Here is a 25,478-nt window from a genome sequence, read left to right on the forward strand (position 1 = left end):
AAATGGCCTCAAACTGGGCTGTGGGAGGATTTGGTTTGACATCAAGAGGACTTTCTTCCCTAAAAGGGTGGTCAAGCATTAGAATAGGCTGCCCAAGGAGATGGATTCCATCTCCCTAGAAGGGTCAAGAAATGACTGAACATGGCACTTAGTGCTGTGGTTTGGTTGATATGGTGATGTGTGTTCAAATGTTGGACTCTGTGATCCTTGAGGTTGTTTCCAGCCTAATTGATTCTATTTGCATGAGCTTTCTATCTAGAATCACTTGTGTAACTGCTGGAAGCTCATGCTGAAATGCAGGCAGACTAGAACAGAGATTAGAACAGAAACAGAGCAAGGACATTTTTAAGACTCCTGCAGATTGTAGACCTCCTTCAAGATTGTGATGAGCAAATATGGAGGTGACTTTGGAGGGAAAGGATTACCTTGAGCTGAAGCTGCTGAACAGAGCAGCATAATGTTGTGAAACAAGGCTGAGCATTCCCATCAGCCAGTGACATGTCTGTGTGAATGAAGGAATTCCCAGATGCTGGGGTGGTGTAACACTGAAATAGTTGGTGAAATAGGGAGAAGGGCTAGCTGGAATGACAGTAGTGATAGCTGAAGGAAATACCATCATTATGATGGTTGTGAAACTAAGTAAAATGTTTAGTGCAAAGAAATAAAGATAGAGCCTTTAACTGTTGATACAAATATATGATTATTTGATCTTTGTTAATTCTTCCCAAGTTTGTTTTACTTTTCCTTGTGTCTACACAGGCTTAGTGTTATAAATGAGAAATTTTGCTTATCAAGAGAGTCAGGGTTCAGCATCCCTATAATTTAAGCTGTGGATTCAGACTGAAGGCTTTTGCTATCACTAAGAGGAATCCCTCCACATTTTAGCCTAGTTCTTGTTGCTATCAGCACCAGGGTTTCTTTGAGTTTCATTCTCAATAATCCATAATGCAACATGTCATTGACAATGAAGTTTGCTCTTTGTTTTTGGTTTTTTTAAATTAATTTTGGATGAGTATCCACCAGCATGGTTTCAACTGTAAATTTTTTAGTCTCTCAGCCAGGAAGGAATAAACTGATCCATGGAGAAGTCCAGGTTTTTTTGAGAACTTTGCAACAGAACGGCCTTCCTCACTATACTGAATAGCTGGGTAGTGCTGGCTTTAACCTCTCTCTGCTGAATACTGGTATTTGCTAAGACAACTCTGCAACCTAGAAGAGTAAAAAAAAAAAATCTGTATTTTCAGTGGCCTCCTTCAAAGGATAGTTGTTAGACACATTCAAAGGAATTTTTATAACTTTAGAGATGATGCTCTAAAGACACTCAGGTTCAGACCAAAATCCTGCTAAAATATGACAAAAACTGTTCCAGTTTTTCATCTCCAAGCATCTTAATTTCATGGGTTTCTTTGGACTGTTTCAGAACAAATGCAATGAAACTGGCAGAATTCTAGCTGCTTCCAAATCCAGTTGAATCATTAATCATTAATCATAATCTAGCAAAGAATAAGAACACCTTGTTAAGACAGCTGAATTGACAAATGTCTGTACCATTTGAATGAGAGTATACAAATCATGAAATGAGATAAAATACTGTAAAAGGAGTATATAAAAAGTCAGGAGTTGACAATGTATGAACAAATGTCAAAGGCATTTGTATAAACCTTCAAGAACTCATATGCTCTATTCAGTTTCCAGTTCCTAATTTTGGGATATTTATGGTCCTGCAAAGAATCTAGACTACAAGAGAAGATTTCTGTCTCAGTGAGTAGTCTGGAAAAGCAGCACATGCTTAGTGCAGGAAACACACAGGTAGGCATTGCCCACCAACACATTTGGATTGGGCTTTGGGATTGCATGCAGAAGGTTTTCATACATGAGTCTGACTGCTGCTGACAGCTCAGGGTCCCTAGCTTGCTTCCCACTTGATGCCTTCTCTAGGATGGAAAACAGCCACCAGGCCTGCCCAGCCAGGGTCCTGTTGTGGGAATCTGATCATACATACTGCATGCAAGGTAAGTTCTGATCTTACTTATCAGTGCCTTAGACATAAATCTACCTGGCCACAGGTGATCCACTTGGCCTGTCGTGATTCTGCCTCAATTTGCACATCGTAATGATACATTATAATGCCTTGGTTATTGCTGCCTGCTACTGCACTGTTCACAATTGCTCTTCTGTATGGTTCTATTTTGGTTTAGAATTCATCTGCAAAAAGTTAGAGGTAGGAACTGGAAAAAGTATGAAAAGTCATTCCATTCCTCTTTTTCCTTTCAGAATTCTCTATCCATCCCTTTCAGATGGAAGTGTGCCTGCTGTGCACAGCTTTGCATCATTCCTTGAATATGAAAGGCAGATCTGAGATCTCTCATCCACTTGTTCTTTGTATAGAATATACCTACTCCTTTTGATGAGATTTTTTCTTTTTTCATCGCACCAACTAGTTCATTTCCGTATCAGTTTTTTTCACTTTGGATTTTCTGCCAAAAAAATTTCTGTGGGGTTTCTGGCAATGTGTATATCTGGGTGAGCTACATCTGGAGCCTTGACTGCTGGAGATCAGCAGGCTGAATGTTTTGATGACTAATAGTCACAGATGAATGCCTATATTCTAATAGTTGCCAAAACGTTATACAACTCTAGAGTCCTTCATCCTTTAAGATTACTCTGAGTGAATCCTCCAGTGTAAAGCATTTTCTAGCTCAGCATAAATAGCCAGGGAAAGACTGTCAGTGCCCAGATGAACTGCAAGGGTACTCCACATCCTGGATGAAGGTTTAGAGATACGATCAACTGAGGAGGTCACAGTTATGACACGCTTATAGCTAAGTTACTCCCTGGGTGCAAACAATACTCTTGAGACCTTTTGTCAGTCTGCAGAACAGCCTTCAGCCTAGATTGCTAGTTTTCAAACTGGAAAAGAGAATTATCTCTAGAAGTGCTAGAACTGGAGACCATAATGCCTTTATTCTCCTCTGATAACCACTAATAACCACTTGATAGAAGGGAAAATCTGAATTTAGATGAACAATGGTGTCACACAACTCAGGCAGTATTTACTGCAAGGGACCTGGCTCCTGTTGGAAGCCATCATGCCACATCAGGTGTCTGTGGTTAGTTCCTCCAGGGCACACCATCAGTCTTATAAAGTAGTCAGCAAATTGAGTGGTAAGCAGCTGAAGTTTACACCTGGGAGTGCAGTAAGAGGAGTTTAAATCTCCTCTCTCAAGGAGATGATAGACTACAAGCCTCAGAGAGACACCATTTCCCAGCACTTGTTAGGGATCCCTGAGAGCATTTATCATCTCCAGCTCCTACAGGAGGTCGGATAGTGTAACACCTCATTAATACCTCCCTGCAGTATGTATGTGTAACCTGAGCACCCTTTCAGTGAGTTTTAATGACAATAATGGGCCAAGGAAATTCAGGTTCTCCAAACAAAAGCAAACCACCTACTAGAATTGAGCCTAGGCACTGTGGATTGTGTCTTGAATCAACACTAAAATGTGCTTTGACTATGAGAGAAGGCACAGGCTTGTAATGAATCTAATCACCGTCTTCCTACTTGTGCTGTCCTTAGAATCACAGAATCATTAAAGCTGGAGAAGACCTCAAGAATCATTGAGTCCAGCCATTGACCAAACACCACCACATCAACCAAACCATAGCACTAAGTGCCACATCGTCATTTCCTGGACACTTCCATGGATGGTGACTCTTCCATCTACTTGGGCAGCCTGTTCCAATACTTGACCACCCTTTTAGTGGAGAAATTCTTCCTGACGTCCAACCTAAACCTCCCCTAATGCAGCCTGAGCCCATTTCCTTTTCTCCTGTCTCTGGTTGCATGGGAGAAGAGGCTGAACCCACCTGGCTACAACCTCCTTTCTGATGGCAGTTGCAGAGAGAGATAAGATTTCCCCTGAGTCTCCTTTTCTCCAGGATAAACAAACCCAGGTCCCTCAGCTGTTCCTCCTAGGACTCACTCCCTAGGTGCTTCACCAGCTTCATTGTCCTTCTCTGGACTCACTCCAGCACCTCCATGTCTTTCATGCAATGAGGGGCCCAGGACTGATCACAGCACTCAAGGTGTGCCCTCACCAGTGTTGAGTAGAGAGGGACAATGACTTCCCTAGTCCTGCTGGCCATGCTATTTTTTTAATATATGGATTGCTTAGTAATAGCACTTACAAATTTAGTGAGAATACTGTGCCAATATAAATATACTGTTATATTTTCAGTTATCAAATGTACATTTTACTACTGTGCCTTCAGAAGCCCCTAAGAGAGAAAAGCATCTTGGAGACAGGATGTGCTATTTGTACTATATGACTGAGATTTTAATTAAAAGTTCTACAGAAGGAAGCAAGATAGAAATAAAAAAAATCTCTGTCATGCGGTGTCCCAGTGTCAGACATGACATGAGATGAAAAAGTCAAGGTTTTTAAGACATAAATGAGGATAACAAAGGTGTTCTACCTTAGCAAAGACTTTTATTCTGCACTTCTTTCTTCCTCCTCAGGACATGAGGAAACAAAAGGATGCAGCAGACATCAGGCAATGAAAGCAAACAAGTGAACACAGAACAGCTAGACCTGAGTGAGGGTTAAAAGGTAGCTTGGATGCAGATATGAAAATTTTTCATCATTATTAAAAGCCTAAGGTTTGTCTTTATATTTTGTTGCAACTTCATTTCAGTAAGTATATTTTAAAAACATATTCTGTATTTAGTTCTCAGTCAAATTCAGATGAATCAAGCAAACAGCCAGACAGTTCACACACTCTCAGTACTTGGGCGCTCCACCTTGTTTGAAGTGCCCAGCTCTCCCATACTTTGTCTCAGGAACACAGTTCAAACTACATGGCAAAATCTAAGAACTGGTTACTCAGTGGATGAGAAGAGGGACCAATGACAGCCACAAAAGTCTTCTGGTAAGAGGAAAAATCACATCGAGCCCACCTGAATGGACAGGGCTTGAGGCAGTATATGACACTGACCTGTATTTAGCAGAGGAAAGCTGTCTACACCACATTTACAGCCAAGGCAAGAAATTGCCTGGTACCGCTGTCCAACACCTAATGTCTAATCTTCTACTTGACAAACCTGGATCTTGCTATGGGGTGTATCTTGGCTATGGTCCCAAGTGTTATGGCAGGAGCACACATAGGAGATTCAGCCACAGCACAGCCCCGTGACCATGGCTCAGCAAGTGTCAGGGACAGTGCAATCATACTGTGAATCTGCATGTCTCTCTCATGAAGAGTCTTGGAGGCATGATATTATAAACAGATAAGCCTGAATAGATCAGGCTCTTTGCAAAAGCAAGATATTTCTGGATACCAAAGGTGTATTTGCTTTTCTTTGAGATTACAACCTCCCTTTTACTTTTAAAATATTTTGCGTTCTCTTAGATAGTCCAATTCAACACACTATTTGCTACCACTGGCCTATTAAGTGCTGCTAAATACACCATTCTGCTATTGGAAAACCTATGATGGACTACTTTTATTTGGTATCTGTCATGTGAACATTAAAATACAGTTAATAGATTTGTAGACAATTCATAATAGCATGTTTTGTTGGGTTTTTGTGTAACAGTGTGACTGGTATTGTGCAACAAACCCATAGAAATTACTCTCCTGTCACAAGTTACGTCTATACATGGCTAAATAAAAGCTGTCATTCCCCTATTTCCATACATTAAATGCTAAGGCTAATGAGCTTTTATTAGGAAAAATCCTGTTTCTACTGAAATGACAAAGAAAGTTTTACACAATTTTTTGTGTATTATTTACACATGACTTTCAAGGAAAAAGAAGTCAGACAGGATCTACCATTAAGCATCTTTTTATTGTAGTCTTTGATGTACATGCAGAATTTTTTAAAAAGGTGTCAGTTATATCTGTAAGCTTTTAAGAATAATGTAAATGTTTGGATCAGCAATGTATTTGGATTAGGGACTAAGAACTCTAAGTGAACAGACATCTTTCAGGATATTACAGTTTATATGGTAAATCAAGAAGGTTTTCTTCAGAGTGATTTTCCTCATAAAAAGATAAAACATTTCTTGTTTACAATCTTGGTTGTTTTTAATACTGAAAAAATCTATAATAGTACACTCTTCATTATGTACATAGAAAAAACATAAAACTATATCCATACCAGTGTCTGTTTTAAATGCAAATAGTAGTTAATAGCTTTATAAACTTTTGTGCACCCTTTCCGCTTTTCCCTCCCCCACCCCCATTTAAAAATGCAGCATTTCCTAAAGTTTTCAATGCTTTGGCAGAAACAGAATGGAAGGCACTTACAAGTTAGGCAAAGGAATATGTGAAATATCAGCACTAAATAAAAAAAGCCGTAGGTGTACCAGACAGCTCCATGTTCATCCCAAGGGACAAATTTTGCACTCCTGCAGGTCAAGAACTGGTTTGCTAGAGGTTCCAGCTGGAGCAGGCTCAGACCCCAGCTTGGTTTACAATAAAGCTGATTAGCCTTGCAACTATTTTTACAAATGCTTCACACAAACCAATGAGGATGCAGAGAGCATCTCTGAACACAGTACTATCATGAGGGTAAAAAGCTCTTGCAGGTCACAGCATTAGAACATGTTGCAAAAGGCCCCTCTGCTGAGGCCTTCCACTTTGCAACATGGTACTTTCACACAACACCCTCTGTTTAAGATTTCCTGATATGGCAGCTCAGCTAAAAATGAACAAAGCAACACACAAATGTGAAGATTCTAAAGCATCTCTTGTGATGGATACATTTAGACTCAGCAAAGCATCCTGAAAACAATCTGTGTGCTAGTGGCAGGCTGACCTCTGCTGATAGGGAAGTTTTGAAAGTTGCAGAAATGTTTCTCTCAGGGACAGCGCCTTCCTGTCCTCCTGTGGCATGTTTGACGCTCCTTCATTTTTCTTTTAACTCAGGATTATCTCTGGCATACCTGCCATGTACAGTTATATTAATACTTTGCAAAAATATCCCAGATGCCAATGAGATAAGCACCTAAATCCTTGCTAAGGGATGTGTCATAAGTCACAGTCAGGAAAACATTTCTGTAATGACCAGTTTTAGCTCTCAACTGCAGCTTGTTTCTGCAAAAAGCTGAGAAATGACTGGATACAAACTTTCAAGATAGAATGAGACAGAAAGGCACCGACCAAAGCTTTTACATGTCAATGTCTCCAGCCTGAAAAAATGCTAAATTTTCAGGATATACCCTAGTTCAGTAATATGTTTACTTAACTAATTTATTCATACAGCACAGTATCTGACCATGACTGTAAATAGCTGCAGTCAACTGACAATCCAATTGAAAAAGAACATTCTGCTAAAACCTGCCAGCTGGTCACGTTCATTCTGCTGTGATAGCTCTGCACTCTTTAGCCACAATAAAATGAATGGCTTTATAGTTTTGGAAAGCATTTCTGTCATTCTTCAGTATCACTGTTGATTTATCTCACAAGGAATGAAGGGTAAGATAAAAAGGCATCCAACAACACGTCAATCTCTGAACTGAACAGCCAGCAAAATAATATGCAGCTGGCATGGAAGAATAGCCCTTTAAGGTTAGTTTAAAATACAGACCAAAGGGGGAGAAAAGGCAAAAGAAAGAAAAAACAATAAAAAGGCAAGTAGTCCAGTAAGAATGAACAGTAGAAAAAGAAACTGAGCAAGTGATTCTTTGTTTTGGGCCAGTCTACCACCAGTTGCTGTATGTTGCTTTGGGAAACACAAAACTGGCACCAAAACACTCCAAAACCCACAAAACCTTCACCCCCTTCTCAGGCTGATGGCTCTCCTTGAATTGTCCCTCAGATCTCTTTCCGCACTGTGGCTCGGATGCTGCTGAACACTTTGCCTATGGCCTCAAAGAGCGGGTCGCAGAACGTGTGGATGCAGATGGAATAGACACGGCTAATGCACTGGATCTCAATCAGGTAGCTCCTTATGCACGGCACCACCGCCCAGATGTGCAGGAATGACAAAATGGCAAAGTAGATGCCCCAGATGAGAGCCATGGGAATACCAAAGATTGCTGAGAGTAAACGATAAAACCAGTATTTCGTTACAGTGAAGGTGGTAAAACTGGCCTTCCAAATCCCATCAAAGCTGTGTGTTCCCTCTGGCTCAGCAATCACATCTTCAAAATCAATCTGCAGCAAAGAACACAAAGTCAGGTCAGTCAGGCATTCGCATCAAGGGTGTATTCCACCCACACCTTTCCTGGAGAGCCATGGTCCCCTGCAAGAAAACACGAAGCACAGACTTCCTACATCCCCACATGATTCACCCTATTGTAACCCATGATTTAAGTCATGAATCTTCAGTAACCTTTACCCAGTGACTACCAGGGAGCCTCCATGATCAGCTCAAAATTAGACGTCTAACTTCTAGATGGAGTTCTCCACAAAACTGAATGTATTTTCCTCATCTCCTACAGCCCTAAGGTATGCAGTGTCCTTATGGTCTACTTAAGGTACAAAACAGGTGAACAAAATCGTACTTCATAGTTTTGACTATTCATAAATCATTCAAAAAGTCACCTAAGGAAGCAGTGCATTCCAACAGGCATATTTTAGCACACTCTGTTGAAATACTGAGCTGTTCAGGAAGCTTAATTGTCATAACATTTCTATAAGAAAATTAACAGAATGGCAATGATGGTTCAGCTCTACATCACACAGACGTGTTTGACGTAACCCACAAGACAGGATATTTAATTTAGTCAGCACAACCAATAGTATAGGCACTGCAAATGACAGGAAAGAGAACATAACAAGACTATTGCTCTGCAAGGAAATAAATGGTTGTTTAAGTCAGATGAAAGAAAAAACAAATGCATTCTTGGGACTGGATCCCAAATTGAGATAATGATGCCAAAAGTGAAGACTTACAGGAGCAAGGTAAGTATGATATGGGCCAGCAGTCTCAGAAACTCAGGCAATTGTACCTTAGCTTACTGGAAGAAGGTGAATATACGTATACTCAGTGTAGATACTGCTTATACTGTAAGAAAAGGCTCACAATCACTTCTTTTAATCCAAAATATACATAAAAATTGAAAAGCACTCATTCTTCCCTCCTGATGAAACTTCTATGACCTCCAGATGTAAGTTACTAACAAAGGGAAAGATATTATAAAAACCACTGGACTTTTCCAGCTTCTTAAACAAAAAAGATAATTACAAGCAAAAGTTCAGGTGCAATCTATGTGAATGGCTGGGCAGTCCTTGAGAGGAAATTTCTGAATTATCTGTGACATCCAACACCTTGAATGCCTAACACCAGGCTGGCTTAATTGAACATATTCACATTACTGTCTCTGCTAGTGCTTCTCTCTAGACATCCTGTCATGCAAATGATAAACCTCCTCTTTTTCTGCTACTCTGAACTAGGTTCTAGTGATCTGAAAGTCATTCTTTGGGATGAATATTCATCGTCATCATCATCATCACCATCACACTTAAAGGTAGCATTTGTGTTGAAACTTCATCTCCACAGAAACCTATGGCAGACTGCACTGGCAGACTCAATTTTCTTTTTAGAATACATAAGCAAGCATACAATCTACTTCTGCAGCTATTCAAAACCAAACTTTTCATTGTAGCCACATCTCATGTTAGCTATTTTCCAAGTGAATGGGTGTTCTTGGCTTATTATCAACATTTTCCTTGAAATCAGATAATTAAAATATCCATATGATGGCAAAACCCAGGATGCTGACAGCAAAAGAAAGCTGCTTCTTAAAAAATATTACTGCTTAAGGACTACATGGTTCAGCATAGCCCTCTTGTTCTAAAATTTTTCTCAATTTATTGCTTGCTTCCCACCAGCTGATGCTGTAATCCTTGGCAAAGGTAACACAACCCTCATAGAGGTTCAAAACATTGAGTGCTAGTCAGTGTCAGATCTGAAGTCTTTTTATTCAGTTCAGTTGTGGTGGCATCCATCTTGTATTATTTCAACTTGCTGAAAAGGGAAGCTCCATCTCTTTTCATGGTTGCATCTTTATTTTAGCCAAGAGAGACCTATTTTTATCAGAAATGCATTTTCTGGCATGCAAAATGAAGCCGTTGTTTAGTGTGAATTTTCTAGAATTTTTAAAATATATACTAAGATTAGCCCATAATTTCATTACTTTCAAAATAATTCATTGTAATGAAATGGAAAATGGAAGCCAATAAACTTGCTAGTTTACAAATCAAATAGTGAACTTTCTGTAATTCTGATTCTCAGTAACTAATATTTTTAGCCTGTTTTGTTCAGGATGTCCATGGAGAGCTGGGGAGCTGACAGAAGAATCATGTTATATAGCATTTCCAGATGGACAGCCCAGTCCTCATTCCAGGAGATGATGCTAATATTAGAACATTTATGATATATCTTTGGTCAGGGTTTCCCAGCTCAAGTCATACACGGTTGTCCTAAAAGTACTCAGGAATAAATGTCTGTGAGATAACAGTGATGTATTCATGACACCAGTAATTATCAAGAGGTTAGTTTCTTGGAGCAATTTCAACAGCTCTCAGAATGTTTCTACCAATGCACAGAAGTAGGAGAGATTGCCCTGTAGGAATGATAGCTGATGTCATACTACTCTGTCCATTTCATTATTCCTCAAATTCTGTTTCACATTACTGCAGTTTGAATAAGGGAATTTGCGAGTGAAAAGAAAGAAAAATGGCCTGACAACTTAAACTTCAATCTGAATACAGTGTTAAAATGAAGCTGTTATCCTCCCAAAAGCCATAGGAACATTATGAAATGTAAGAACATTATGTACCTGCCAAGAAAGACCAGCCATACCTGGCACGTGAACCTCTGTGGTGCTGTCCCAGACTAGATTTACCTGCAGCAGTGTCTAAATAATGACAGGCAAGGAGCTGAAGTAATCTGGGCTCTTCTGCTCATGTGCTAACAGACCAGTACTATTTCACTCTTCGAGCAGCACAGGTAAGTCCTTAGGAACTGAGGTATCACTTAGGAACTGAGCTGCAGGAACTGAGGTATCACAGATTCTTCCTGCACTAAACCACTCCCATGAAGGATCCTGATTTTAACTTGTAGGGATCCGTTCTCCACAGGCTGCAGGAGGAACAGGTGACTGGATGCATTTTGCCTTGCTATGGATTACATTTACATCACTTGGATTACTCAGTCCCTCCTACTACTCTCCTCTGGTTTTTAGTTCAGTAGCACTCACTGACAGTGAGTGTCATCAGACTGATAAAAGGTCCAACTGAAATAAGTAAAGTAAAAATAGAACTGACAGGAGAAAGAGAAGTGCCCACAACTATGATCCTATAAAGAAAGACGCTGTCATTTCTGGTAATGAATCTAACTGTCTTGCAAGTATAAGACAACATTTCTAGATTATTGTTCTCAAGGTCACTTTTGTCAAAGCATCACGTGCATGTAATTCTGTGAACTCTCATTTTATTTACATAAAGGCTTTCTTAGGTTGTGCACTAGATTACATATTCCTCGTGTAGTTTGTTCCTCCAGAGCTGTCAGGATGTGTTGTGAAATCACATTGAAACAGTTGCCAAACCAGTGAAAACACATGCATGTTCATTTGCAACAGGACAGAAGTACAGGAAATTTGGGTTGACCCTCTAAAGGATGCTAATAACTTGCTCTAGCCTTCTGTTTCAGACTAAACTATTATACAGTATCAACTCCTGTTCCATGCCTACAATGCACTTCCTGACTTCAGCTATTCTTTGTTTCCTACTATTCAGTTTGGTAAAGCCAGTTTTTACATTGCTTGAAGCCTTTGTCTGATTCTGCTATGAGAATTAATGCAGCTTCTTTTGCTCTGCACATGTTTATTAAACTTCTATCAGGAAACTGAGGAACCTGCTTTGATTCTAAAATAGATTTATTTACAAGAAAGGGAAATGGTATGGGATTTATTTACAAAAGAGGGAAAATGTCTGTTTAAAGATCAGAACTATTAATTAAAAAAATTCAACAGTGAGAAGTCAATAATATGAGTCAATAATATATGCCACATCTATGAAATTAGCTGACCTGCTGACCTGGTCACTTCAAGTCCCTATGTATCAGAAGCTGGCCAGCTGAAAAGGTGTATTAAATGCCAGGCTGAAATCACCTGCTTACCAGTTGTGCTTCTCAAAAGTTTGTTCCTTGAAGTTTATAATACTCATTACACAGAAAAAATTACTGCGCTTGGTCTATTAGAAAAAAAAAATAATTATGAAGATCCCCAGCATTAGGCTTTGACCTACATTTCTGTGATTGTAACTATCATGATTCATATGTTTTGTGTGTGGCAGCTGCGGGCTGCCACTGTGCTCACAGCACACAGTTCACACACAGGCACCACCCCTACTCCACTGCACAGAAACCCAAACAAGTGCTGAGAATGCCTACATTTTTGTGTGCTTTCAATATCTCTTGCAATCAGTAAAAGGAGGCTTAGATCCTTACTGTATCTCTACTGATTGATCACTAATATGTCCAGTCAGGCAGAACACTTAAATACACACACAACATGAAAAATGTGAACTGTCCCACTGATGTCAATATGCTCTGCCAGACCAGGGCTAAAGGCTAGGCTGAATGTATACAGGAAAGAGTCATAAGCTAGTTTTCTTTATATTTTTATGCCTAGAGTGTAGAAACTGTTTTTACTACTTACCCTGGGCTATTTTTAAACAGGTTTTCCCTTATTCCAAAACAGTAAGTATAACATTGTTTCACTATATTAAATCATGTCCTTGCAAGACATGAGGCAGTTATGGAATTTTTTCTGTTGTAATAAATGTAATTTGTAAAATTACGGAATATATTCAATGTCCTTTAAAGAAGCATTTAACATAAGAAGATGTATAAAATATCACAAAATGACAAGCCTTTCTATGGCATGGGTCACATTTGGGAGGTAATGTTAAGGCCATACGCAACACTGTTCTTATGTTGGAGAAGGCCGCAGTGTGTATTATTAAAAATAAGAAAATGTGTGAGCATATGTCATTATTATTACCTTAGCACTTCCACATACTATTCGGAACTTAAAAATTTCCAGTTACAGTGCCTGGAGAAGAATGGCATCACAGCAGCTGAATAAAAACCAATGAACTTTTCTGTTAAATCACTGATGCCAGTTAAGCATTTACGTATTTCAGTGATTCTTTGGAATACTACATTACCACATATGCTGATGCTTGTTCTGACTGCTGCTACAGTTTAACAGAAAATGGTGAAAAAGTTTATACTCTTTCTACTGAATCTGCAGGAAAGTTGTTGGGACTTAGATGAGAAAAGTTGCTATTGTCCCTTCCCTTCCAGACACCAAAGACTCATTCACCCTTTTAAGAGCACTGTGTTATCTCCACCCGGCCAATGTTTACCTGTAGTTATGTAGGAAAGCTGGTATTTTGTTCCTGAACACATAGAGCTTCATGATTCCTAGATGGTCTACTTCCTCACTAATCAGGTTTCAACAGCAAACATTAGGTGATCTCAGGTGTTTACTAAAGCAAAAACTCTTCTGTTCCACAGTGATTATACCTTGAGCTAAAGCATGGGCTACTACAAAATGTGAACATCTAGCAGTGTTCTATTCCCTCACTAGACAAGAAATCACCTTGAATCTTTGTATTGGTGGCAAGCATCTAACAAGGGAACCCCAAGACTCCCTCCAGGATGGGCTGCACAATGATTAGGCTTTGCCTGTCAACCTCAAACCCTGTCTTGAGAGCACACTGTTCTTCTGGGGACTGGCCAGATCACAAGGCACAACAGTTGCTCCTTTGAAAAAAAAAAAAAATTGCCATGACTGCAGATGGCTAGGACCAGAGCTGTTGTGTAAGGCTTGCTGAGTGCAGAAAAATTACAAACAAGTATTTCCAAAGTGAACGAAAGCCTAAACAACCAAGTAGAACTGCTGCACCCCAGTTACTTGCACAAACTGACCAATGAATTCCCTTTACCTTTCCTGTCTCCCTGTGCCTGCTTTCCACAATATGGCCAGAAAAATGTTCTGCTGGCAGATCTCTTAATGGAAACAGTGAAACTTTCCTAAGTTCTACAGAGTATGCCAGAAAAGCAAACAATGCTTTAACAAACAAGGATATTCATGTTGGAAAGTAGAATTGAAGGACTGCACTCTTCTAGCCAGAGAAGAAAACCAGTCTGGTCAGGAATGACTCCTACTGCCTGCATAACAAATACTCAAATGCATTATGAAAATGTGTAAACGATGCCATGACTTAGAAGAGGGGGTGATTGCAGATCACTATTTCACAAACTGAAAATCATTGAAAAGAGAAAAAAAATTGCTTCTAATTACTGAGAAAACAACCTCCTGCTCCCTGCTCATGCTGATTACATACCAAAAAAGCCCTGCTGATGGTCTTTGTTTCATCAGATGGGCAGGCTCACCAAAATCCAGGAAAGTACTTGTGAGAAAAACATGACTGATGCTAGTGGGTGAGCACTGTAGCAACCAGCTGTTCTCCAGAGATCTCTTCCTGAGGCTCTTGCCTGTCCTGTTCCAATACAGGCTGGCAGAAGGAAAGACAGTTTCAAGGAAAGATCTGCACTCTGCAACACAGCAAAACTTCCTGTGCAGGTGGGAATACTCTGTCAGCTAGTTCCTTGAAAAATGTCTTGATGTTGTTGGAGTAAGCAGTCAGAAAAAAAAATTACTGTTTTCCTCCCTGGAAACTGGGCTGCTGGGAGGTTATTGCAGCTTTCCCAAAGAAAAACGCTTAAGAAGTTTTCTTTGTTTTTATTATTTGGTTCATGTTCCACAGTTCTTTTGTTCGATACAGCTATTCTAGCAAAGAACTCTAATACATTTATGTATATAAACATATGTCTGTCTGTCTGTATGTTTAAAGAGGTATATTTATGAACATGAACACCAGTGTGAAGTTTTGTCTACACAATACATAACAAGAATTTTTTCCTTTTATTTCAGTGGTGCCTGGAGTGAAGTTGAATCCAAAAACCGTAAAAAAGTAAAGACATAACGTAAACTGATTTTATAGTTTAAATAGTATTTAATAAAAAATTAAATATTTATACTTATTATTTTTGGTTATATGCTATTAAGGTAATAAACTGCTATTAAGTATAACTTTTTAGGACTTGGTCTAGCTTTATTACTCCTAAATTTAGGCACTAATAGGAAGTGGAAATGTAGTGAATCTCAGACTGTTCCGTAGTGGCATGGGGAGATGGGGACCTTCGGAGGTTGTTTTAGATCTGGAAACTACTTTTTTCTCTTGATAGTTTGTAGAGGGAGGCCAAGGAGACGAGACTCTTGATTATGTATACTACCAATAAACATGCTCCTGTTAGCTGCTGCAATTCTTTTTTGCAAATCTGCTTAACTTGTTTTCACCTTTTCCCCTCACTTCTACCTGAACCATGCTTATTGCTGACAGTGAGGGGGCAGTGATGCCCAGCTGCCTCTCTTTTCCCTTAAAAAAACCCTTGCCCCTGCATTTGTGCTGTTAGAAGGTTGTCTTTCTTATGGAAGAGCTTAAGTTACTGATCCTTAAATATCAGGTATTTCTTTATTATTCCATAAAAATCGAGTTATTTTATAGTTCTGCTCTTGCCATGAACTGCATGAGAAGAGCAATGGGATTGAGTGCAAGTTTGCTGATGACACCAAGCTGTGTGGGGAGGCTGAAATGCTGGAGAAAAGGGATCCCTTGACAGGCTTTAGAGCTGAGCACCTGTGAACCTCAGGAAGTTCAACAAGACCAAATGAAAAGTCCTACATGTGGGCCAGGGTAGTCCCAAGCACAACTACAGGCTGGGGGGTAACTACATTGAGAGCAACCCTGCAGAGAAGGACTTGGGGATGTTGGCTGATGAGCAGCTCAGTATGATCTGGCCTGCAGCCCAGAAAGCTGAGAGCACCCTGGGCTGCATCAAAAGAAACAGGCAGAGGAAGGTGTTTCTCCCACTCTGCTCTCATGAGACCCCGCCTGCAGTACCGGGTCCAGCTCCAGGGCCTCCAAGGGAAGAACGTGGGCCTGCTGGAACAAGTCCAGAGGAAAGCCAAAAAGGTGACTAGAGGGCTGGAGCACACAATCTCTGTGAAGACAGGCTGAGAGACTTCAGGTTGCTCAGTCTGGAGAAGAGAAGGCTCTTAGAGCAGTAAATAAAGTGGGCTAGAGAGGGACTTCTTACAAGGGCACATAGTGACAGGACAAGGGGGAATGGCTTTAAACTGAAAGAGAGTAGCCTTAGGTTAGATATTAGAAAGAAGTTCCTAAGACAGGCACTGGAATGGGTTTCCCAGAGAAGCTGTGGAAGCCCCATCCCTGGAAGCGTTCAAGGCCAGACTGAGGGGCTTTGAGCAACCTGATCTAGTGCACGGCACCCCAGTCCATGGCAGGGGCTGGAACTGGGTGGATGATCTTTAAGGGCCCTTCCAACCCAAACCTTTCTATGATACATGAACTTGGACTTCATAAAACAGTTGGTGATTTTATGGCTGAGCTCTACAGGAGACAGAACCCTGATCTTGAGGGAAAAGTGATTATTTTTTCTAGCATCTGTTCAAATTCCAAGAAGGGATTTCAAAGCTGAAAGAGGAAATGTTGCAATCCATCTATGAGACTCTCTTAGGTTTTTTTGGAACTCAGAATATAAATTCAGCACAGCAGGAGTTTGGACAGAGAATGTGATGCTTTCACCTTCAGCTGTGAGAATGTCTTCTCACTTCTTATCTATGAAGCTGAATTTATCAGTTCTTATTTGTTTAACTGCAAACAAACCCCACCCTTGTATAACCCCACTAACATCTAGAGCACAGCTCCTACATCTGAAACAAAATCGCATTTTATCAATTAATGAGCTCATTAAAAGTGGTACTGAAATTATTTTTTCCTTTGACTGCTAATCTGACAACAATTTCTGACAAGAAAGACATTGCATAAAGTTCAATATTTTTTTGAAATTATCAAAACACATTTTTCTAAGATATCTGTCAAGAAAATATTAAGAGGCTAAGGGGGTAAAACCTGCCTCCTCAACAAATCAAATGAAATTAAATGGCATAATTTCTCTTTCATGTTCAAAATAACCAACCCTTTTAAAGTCCAACATGGGTTTTATTACTGCCATTTGTCTAGAAAAGAAGTATCAAAAAGCTCAGAAAATCAATTCCTGATACAGACTTCATCCTGCTGTCTATGAGAAGGGTATTTGAGAGCTGTGGGAAATATAAACTTATTTTAGTTTAGAACTATATGTCTTCAGTTTTCCAGAGATTGCAAGTGTTAGCAGAATCACCAAAGTTCATTTGTATTTTCTTCTTTCTGCTGCCTAAAATACAACCAAGATCAAATTTCCTCACTGGGGACCTCACTGGCAGACCATTCTACTGTACACAATCATCCCTTTTTCCCCCCTGAGAGTTCTGCATTTCAATATTGTTTGTTTGTTAGTTTTAGATATTCATACTCTATGCAACAGAAGACTGTTTTTATCTACACAATCTAAAAATTCTACAATCAATTCAAATTGTTCTTAGTATTTTCTAACATATGATCTAAATTCTGTTGAAGTTATCAGAATTGAAAATTTGCCTCTTCTGAATCTGCGACAGTATCCAATAAATTCTAACAAAAGAAACAGCCATGCTGAATCATTTGCTCTGCCCCCATGGCCATCAAATGAACATTTTTCTGTGGAGATATGAGTCATGTTCACCATACCAAGCAAGAAGGCTGTGCATAAGGCTTTAATAACACCATGAGTTTAAATGCAAACACATTTTTTTGAGAAAGAAGCTTTCATTGGAGCAGATGCCATTATTAGCTGTAATCTTACGGACATTCAGAAATCCCATGTCTGAGAACTCCTAATTAATGTGCAAGAAATCTATTTTTCAGAACTCTTAAAACCTCGCACAGACCTTGTATAAACTGGAATTCATAATGACTCAGATTTTTAATTTCATACTCCTAGACTAGCCTTGGAAGAAATATCTGAAACAGAATTGGATCATGGGGGGGAGCCGAAGTCAAAAATTTGAATTTTCTTGCATTTTAAATCTAGACCTCCATAGCTTAATAGGACAGTTACCATTACAGAACCACTTCATTTAATTGCTATGCACAAGTAAGGTGTCATGTCTAGGCTACAAGTCTCAGCAACTGAGACAAACATGCCTCCTGAGAGCACTGTTTCTCCTGTCCTGTGGTCAGGGTTAACGCTGTGATGTGAATCTGCCTCCAGAGGCATCTCAATTTGGTCACTGCCAAAAGCAAGAGCCCAGGTGACATGCTCGGATTAGAACACATACACACACATGTATTTGTGCATCTATATATTTATACGAATGTTTTTAAACTTATTATCTATGTTCTCATGACTTTTAACAATTTCTAAAAACAAAGGAAAAGGGTCTGCATTAAATTTCACTTAATTCCTTATTTCAGAAATAGCACCTGATTATGCTCTGCTTTTCTCTCATTTTACTATGTTGAAGAACAGAACTGCATTCCTCTCAGGTTGACACTTCTTGTCACATCTGAGTGAAAGCCCACCTTAGGTCTCCCATTCAAAAACAGCACAGGGTGACACCTGCTTCCCTTTCAGGAGGTTCTCAGATGTGGGGATGGGAAGTGCTCTGACCAGTCATCTCTCTGTGCATCTTACACTGTCCTCAGTACAACAGGGAGGGACCTTAATCATGAAAGATTACATAAAATGTAAACTGCTTTTGAAAAACCCTCTCTTTTTTATGATGAGGCAAAAGTTGTTAATAGCTTTAAAAACATGCCTGAGTAATACTTTCCTCCCTCATAAGTACATAAAGAGTATAGAGTATTAGACTATTTGTCAACATCTGACCAAAAATTCCAGACTTTTGTTTGCTGTAAGCTGAATTGCCCACAACTGCACTAGTTGTAAGCGGAAGGCATGAATGTATAACTTTTTGAAACTTGGTACAAAAGCTCTGCATCCTCACATCTTTAGCCAAGTACTTTTTTTTTTTTTTTTTTTTTTCCAGAGCAAAAAGGACTCCTGTACAACAAACGAAGTTAGACACCACTTATTTAAAACAAAATAATAACAAGCCTTTCTTCCTGGCACATCACTGTAGGAAAAAACTGTAAGCTGGCTGCAGGTGTGACTGCACAGTTGGTCCTCACTAGTCTGAAAGGACTAGACTTTGCAGGGTTGGCTCCAAGGTCCATCCCCATTCTCAGCAAGGAGCTAAGAAGTTAGTGAGAAGAGCAGTCTGTAGGAGAACTGGCTCCCTCCTCTGTGTTCCAAATTCAGTAAACTCTGTGCAGATTTGACCACAGATATGATGAAAAAGTTTGAACTCTAGAACTCGAAGCCTGCAATTTAGCCATACTCTGAAAAACACAAATACTGTGTTGGGAAACAAGAAGAGCAAAGCCTGAACTTCAGGCATCTTTATGTGAGTCCTGAGCCATCGATGAATGAATGAGAGAAAAAGGCAATAAGCTTTTCACCCTGTTTGTTGTGTCTCATCACAAATAAAGCCTGCAGAACCCAAGTCCAAGAGCAGAACTGTCCAGTAAAGCACATATGAAGCAGATAAATCTATGGCAAACCACCTGTATAATCAGCAGCATGACCCCTATAGAGCTCCCTCATGCACAGAGGCTGTTGTTTCTCCCTTGCTAGATAGATTCCCTCCTCACCTCCTGCCTGACTAGCCACCTTCAGAAGCCAGTGCCTGGAAGAGTGGAACCACTAGTGCACATTCTCCCACTGTCTACGTGATGTATGAGGACAGATGAGTGAGGAAGAAAATCCTTCCTTTCTGGTCTCCACTGAAAAAACTGGGAACAAAAAAAGGAAATTCTGGTGATTTTTCCTAGACTGTGCTTCCTCCAGTTCAGAGCTGTCACTTCCATGTCTGCATATCTCAGGTTCCGTAAGGCCTTGTGCTCACATCCCTCTCTGGACAGAAACCCTGTCATCTGCCCCATTTTTCTGGAGTCCTCCCGGCACTAAGCTTCCACCTGGTGTTTAATTCAGAGATAAATCATAAGCAAAGTCACCAACAGCTTTGATGCAAAGCTGCTCCATGTGTCTAGTTTTCATAAAAGGATCTTGACCAGGTTTCTGCCCCTTGCCTGGGTCCCCAGCCCTAATTCTGCGTGCACTACACATCTGCTGCAGGGGAAGCTGTGCTGCAAATCAAGGGAACACGTCTCTTGCTTCTCACAAGAGAAGGTTATTTTTAAAATGTGCTATGGGAAGTATTTGAATACAGACAACACTGAGGCCTTTTAGAGAGCTGCTTACAGAGCAGATTCCTCATTCTCTGTCTAATCATTTCTATTTCATGGCTGACTGATTTGTCCCCAGTTTCCATGCTGTTGTGCCTCATAGTGAAGTGGCAAGAAATGCATAAAATAGCATTTTAAAAAGCAGAAAGTTCTGAATCTAGAAAAACGCAATGGCTCTAAACAAAACTGAGCTCAGCCAGAGCCACACTTCTGGCATTACACGATTTTTTTTTTTCCTCTGACTTTCAGTACCTAAGACTGGGGTCTCCTTCAAACAGTTCTGCACTCTGCCTGGATGTTTTACAGCCAAAGTAAGTATGGCAGATGCATCCCAGAAGGGGACTACAGACTGATGGCTAAGGCAGGAACTGAATCTTCTTATTTTTACCCCAATCCAAGCCTGTCCCCTAGGTACTGGACGTGAATTTTCTTGCTATGTCTAATAGACTGAATCTGAACACAAGGTCCATATAAATGCAAACTATGGCAAAATTCCTCTCTCTACTCTGCAGGTTGGACTATCTATGAAATACTTAAAATGAAAGTTATTCCTGTTTATCTTTGTAACAAACCAAAAAATGTTAATTTTCAATGTCATTTTGTACAAATACTGCTGTTTTTATGGCGTAAAATGGATCCTGTCTGGTTAACATCAAATTCATTTTGGTATATTCTTATGTCTTGATGTGACTGTGTTAACTACCAGGAGCTTACCTGCTGACATAGAGGCAGTACTGGTATTCTGGCTGTTGGCTGTTTTTCAGTGAATGTGTTAGTCCACAATTATTTCATAAGGACAAACTGAAAAGCTCGTTTTTTTCCATTCCTATACTTATTATTCACCAGTTTTCTTTCAGAAGATGGAATGTTACCAACTTGCCTCTGCGGGAGGCAGAGAGGGCAGGATAGGCTTTGCAGGTTTCAACCTCTTTTAAGTCCATTATGTTTTTATTCTGTCAGTGGTCTCACTCTTTTCCCATCAGGGTCTTTCTTTCATTAGGTTAGGTTTGTGGACACCAGGATTCTGACTTGCTTGGGGGCTATGACTCATCCTCAGAAGGTCTGGTTGCTCTGGGGACTTCTGTTGACATATGCAATAAACTCTGATGCAGTGCTGTTCATGATCTCTGGCATTCCTTGTCTACTCAGCTGCTCCTCCATGGGTAGAAGAAAAAAAGAACTGCTCTCTCCTTTTCAAAAACATCCATTTTAAAGGCAGTTTTGTACCATTAGGTACACAGATGATTTTTTTTCTAAACAAATAACAATTTTGAGCCTTTTCATTTTTATATGGCTCCTTAAAGATACAGGCTGCTCTGAGGGATAATTCTTAGCATGGATCCAGCAATATGACCATGGCTTGTCATATTCAGCATCTTCAAATTGTGTTGAAGTCTGAAATCTGAATTTACTCATGACCTTGTTAAACTGTCTGTACATAGCATGAATCATTTTACAGATATACATTCAGGAACCAGAGTTCACCCTATTGATTCTCTGGAAACAACCCACTATTTTTCTTTTTCATTAACAGATCTTCATTACAACAAACACAGCGAATTACACATACTCTGACAACTGCTGGCCACTAAGCAAGCCAGTTAGAGGCTTAGTCATCCACTATGGTAATGGGCAGCTCCCATTTTTCCTAGAGTCTGACAAACCCAGATGACAGCATCCTCAGTTTTCACACTGTGGTGGTGTATTCCTCTCCTTCTTTCCAGGCTGCAGTGTGATCTGAGAAATGCTTGTTTAGGCCTTGGCTTTGAAAACACCACCTGAGCTCAGATCTTTTCGAGCTTATCAGAAACACTGCTCCCAGGAACTGCTAACAGGCTGCTGCTGTCCTCATGACTGGTCTTGGAAAATATTCCTCCTGCCTGAATGGCATAACATTCCTGTTCTCACACTTTCAGAGAAAGTGCCGACCCAAACTGTGGCCAGGATGAAACACTTATGCCTAAAACCTGCTCTCTTGCAACCCTATAAACAGCAGTCCAAAATGGGGTCCCTTGAGCTCTCCTGGACTGCAGCAAGCTACAACCAGCAACCTCTGAGTAGGATGCCTCTCAGAGCCTCATGTATGGAGGAGCAAAGAAACAAGCAGTGTCCTGGGCAAATATGCACACTCCCCAAGGCCCAATCCTTCACCCATTTGGAGGTGCAAAAGCATCCAAAGTGAGTATTTCATTGACCTCTGGGGGAATTTTTCACAGGTACCTTGCTTGCACTGATTGATGGTTCCTGTCTGTGTGCATGCTCCTGCACATGCTACACCAAATCTGAGAGAAATACTGCTTTCGTAGATGTTTAAGTACCTTGGATATCTAAGTACGTTAGGCTTGTGAGGAAGGTTAATTTATAGTTAAGTTTTACTTCAATGCTGTTCAATATTGCTCTTTTGTTAAGTTGTTAAACCTAAGTGTTGCTCTTCTGCTGAGTTGCTAAGTATAACTTCAAAGTTTTAAGTTAGATTAAATGTTCTTCAGTGTTATTCTCTGTAAATTGTTAAGGTTAAGTTATAAATTAAGTTTAAGCTGTAAGTTAGATATAAGTTAAGTGGTTTTCCTATGTTAAATTGTTAGGCTTAAGGTGTAAGTTAAGTATTGTTAAGTTGGAGTATTGTTAAGCTTTTAGGCCCTGTTCCTTTTCATCCTTGCCTGCACTGTCTTGTGTCACACACACACCTAAGCACACACACACACATACCCCTAGATAGCTCTCAGTTCATTTCTGGTTTGATTGCCTGGATTTTTTTTGTTTTTGTTTTGTTGTTGCTTGTTCCCCCTTGCTGTGCCTTGGCTGTCCTGTAAGCAGTAGAATGAATCTTGCCAATGAACTTGTCGTGTTTTGCCACTTAATGTAAATCTGACTTTTGCTCATACTCTTGCTGATGATTTTTTAAGTGATCTCAAACACTCTCATTCGTAACACACATGGACTGTACAAATTTGTCTGTATAAATTTTTTTTCTAGGAGAAAACCTATCTCTGTGGTATTTCTGATCAAAGTGACTTCAAGCAAAAATCTCCATTGACCCTGACTTGTCAAAACAGTCAAACTGGTCTATAAACTCAAACAAAAAAATCTAGGCAAGGACACAGATTTTGCTCAACTTGCTTATCATCTCTTGAAGGAAGGAAAAAGACTAAAGAGAACAAAACAGAACAAGGACATAAATCCAATCGCCATCAGAAGCTGTGATTTTGCACCCACCAGCCTTAGGGAGCGTAGTTTGTGACATCTCCCCGCCCTGCCTCCGTGCGTGCCTCGGGGAAGGAAAATCCTTCCGACGGTGTTACACAAGGTCACGCAACTCATCGCCCCGCTCGCAGGGCCCCGGGCGGGCCGTCCCGGCTGCAGCGCTGCGGGCACACAGCGCGGCCCCCGGTGCGCCCGGTGCGCCCCCGGGACAGCCCGGCACAGCGCCGGCCCCGCTCCGCTCCGCAGCCAGGAGCTCCGCAGGCTGCCCTGGCCGCTCCCGCCTCTCCCCTGCCCGCTCCGCCTTTTCTTAAAAAAAACCAACAAAAAACCAAAAAAGCTCAAAACCAAACCGATCAGCCCCTGCCCCGTTCCCTCCTAGCAGGTGGAGGGATGCGGTTCGCGGGCTTCGGCCGCCCTGGCAGTGCCCGCGTATCCTGCAGGACTCGTATCGCCCCCCGCGACGTCCCGCCTCGGCCCCTCACCTTAACCACGTCGTCGTTGAGGTGCTTGGGGTCTCGGTTGACCAGGTCGATCTCTTTGGTGTGCACGTCGTGCACCGCCTTTTCGCTCAGCTCATCTGCCATCATCTTGTTGTTGGGCTTGTAGATGTTGCCCTGCTCCCGGACGGGCGCCGTGTACAGAAAGCCCTGCGGGGAGCAGAGGGAGCGCGGGCGGGAGGGGAGAGCCCAGATGAGGCAGGGAGGGCAGGGCAGGGCCGGTCCGCGCCGCGCAGGAGGGCGGGCTGGGGGAGGCGGCCCCGGGTCCCGCGGGCAGCGGGATCCAGGCTGCGGACCGTCCCTCGCCCGGCTATTTAACCGCGGCCGCGGGGCGCACACCACACCCCCGCCGTGCCAGGCGCCGCGTCCCGCTCCCGCCGCCAGGCGGCCCCGGCCCCGCGGCGTTGCCCCAGGGCGGAGCGAGCGGCCCCTCGGCGGGGTGGGCGCTGGCATGCTCCCGCGGGCACGGCACGGAGCGTCCCGGGCTTCCCGCGCAGCTATACCGCCCTCGCCCTACCGCCCCCGCTGCGCTGACCTGAGCACGGCGCCCTCACCGCACTGTCCCCTCTGTACTGGCCCCCTATGCTGCCCTTCAAGCAGGGCCATCACCGTACCCTCTCCATCCCGGTGCTCTCGCTATGGTGCTCTCCATATACCGCTCTGCCCTACGGCCGCCAGCAGCCCCCCTCCGCGCCCTGCCGGGGACGTGCGCCCCGGCTCTCCCTGACCCGCTGTCCGTGCCCGCAGGTGCCCAGCTGTCCGCCCTTCCTACCCCGCGCCCCGCTCCTCCGATGAGTCAGGGAGCTTGGGGGCCCGAGCCGCTGCAGGTAGTCGGCCGCGGGGCAGCATCCCCGCCCCACGCGCCAGTGGTCCTACCTCCGAGTCTACGTATTTGGTGCCGGACATGCTGCCGCGGGCTGCTGACGGCTCTGCCGCGAGTTACTCTGCCCTGTGACTTGCGGGACGGGAGGCAGGAAGACTCCGCTGTACGGAGCGGCCGGCCGGGGGAGGTAGCTGCGAGGAGAGGGCTGGCCGCTGGCCAGGGCGGCTCCCTGCCTCCGGCTGGGGTGGATGACAGCGGCGGTACGGCCCCGCACATGGCAGGGCGGCCGGGAGCCGCCGGGGGTGGGAGGGGAAAAAAGCCCTGCCCCTGCAACCTGAGGTCGGGCGGACGCGGTCTCCGATGCTTGGACCACGCTGTGCGGAGACAGGGGAGGGACAGGGTCCCCTCCGCCTCGTCCGCCGTGTCGCGGCTGCCCACGACCCCCGAGAGTGGGTCCCCGCCGCTGGGTGCCAGTGGCTGCGTGCGGCAGAGCCACCTGGGCAAGGAAGCAGTGAGCAGATGGAAAACTCCGGCTGAGTTCAGCGTCCAGAGCGAGCGAGGCGTTTGCCGGGCTCCCTCCTCTCGGCATTGACAATAGTTTACAGAGAACCATCGCTGCTCCAGGAGCAATTGTGGAAACTTGGATATCCTTGGGATGAAGAAAAAGAGATTTTAATCAA

The 25,478-nt window shown here is 42.3% G+C and overlaps 1 protein-coding gene across 1 annotated transcript; it reads right to left on the minus strand.

The window, feature by feature from the left end:
* Positions 1-5,829: 5,829 nt before the first annotated feature.
* CAV1 (caveolin 1) lies at positions 5,830-25,012 on the minus strand. Its single transcript, XM_066318990.1, has 3 exons — positions 24,852-25,012; positions 23,961-24,125; positions 5,830-8,160 (listed from the first exon to the last, which is right to left on the minus strand). The coding sequence occupies exons 1-3, from the start codon at positions 24,879-24,881 to the stop codon at positions 7,819-7,821; spliced, it is 537 nt and encodes a 178-aa protein (XP_066175087.1). The 5' UTR covers positions 24,882-25,012; the 3' UTR covers positions 5,830-7,818.
* Between the last annotated feature and the right edge of the window lie 466 nt (positions 25,013-25,478).

This window comes from Sylvia atricapilla, chromosome 5 (assembly GCF_009819655.1).
Source record: "Sylvia atricapilla isolate bSylAtr1 chromosome 5, bSylAtr1.pri, whole genome shotgun sequence".
Classification (NCBI taxonomy): domain Eukaryota; kingdom Metazoa; phylum Chordata; class Aves; order Passeriformes; family Sylviidae; genus Sylvia; species Sylvia atricapilla.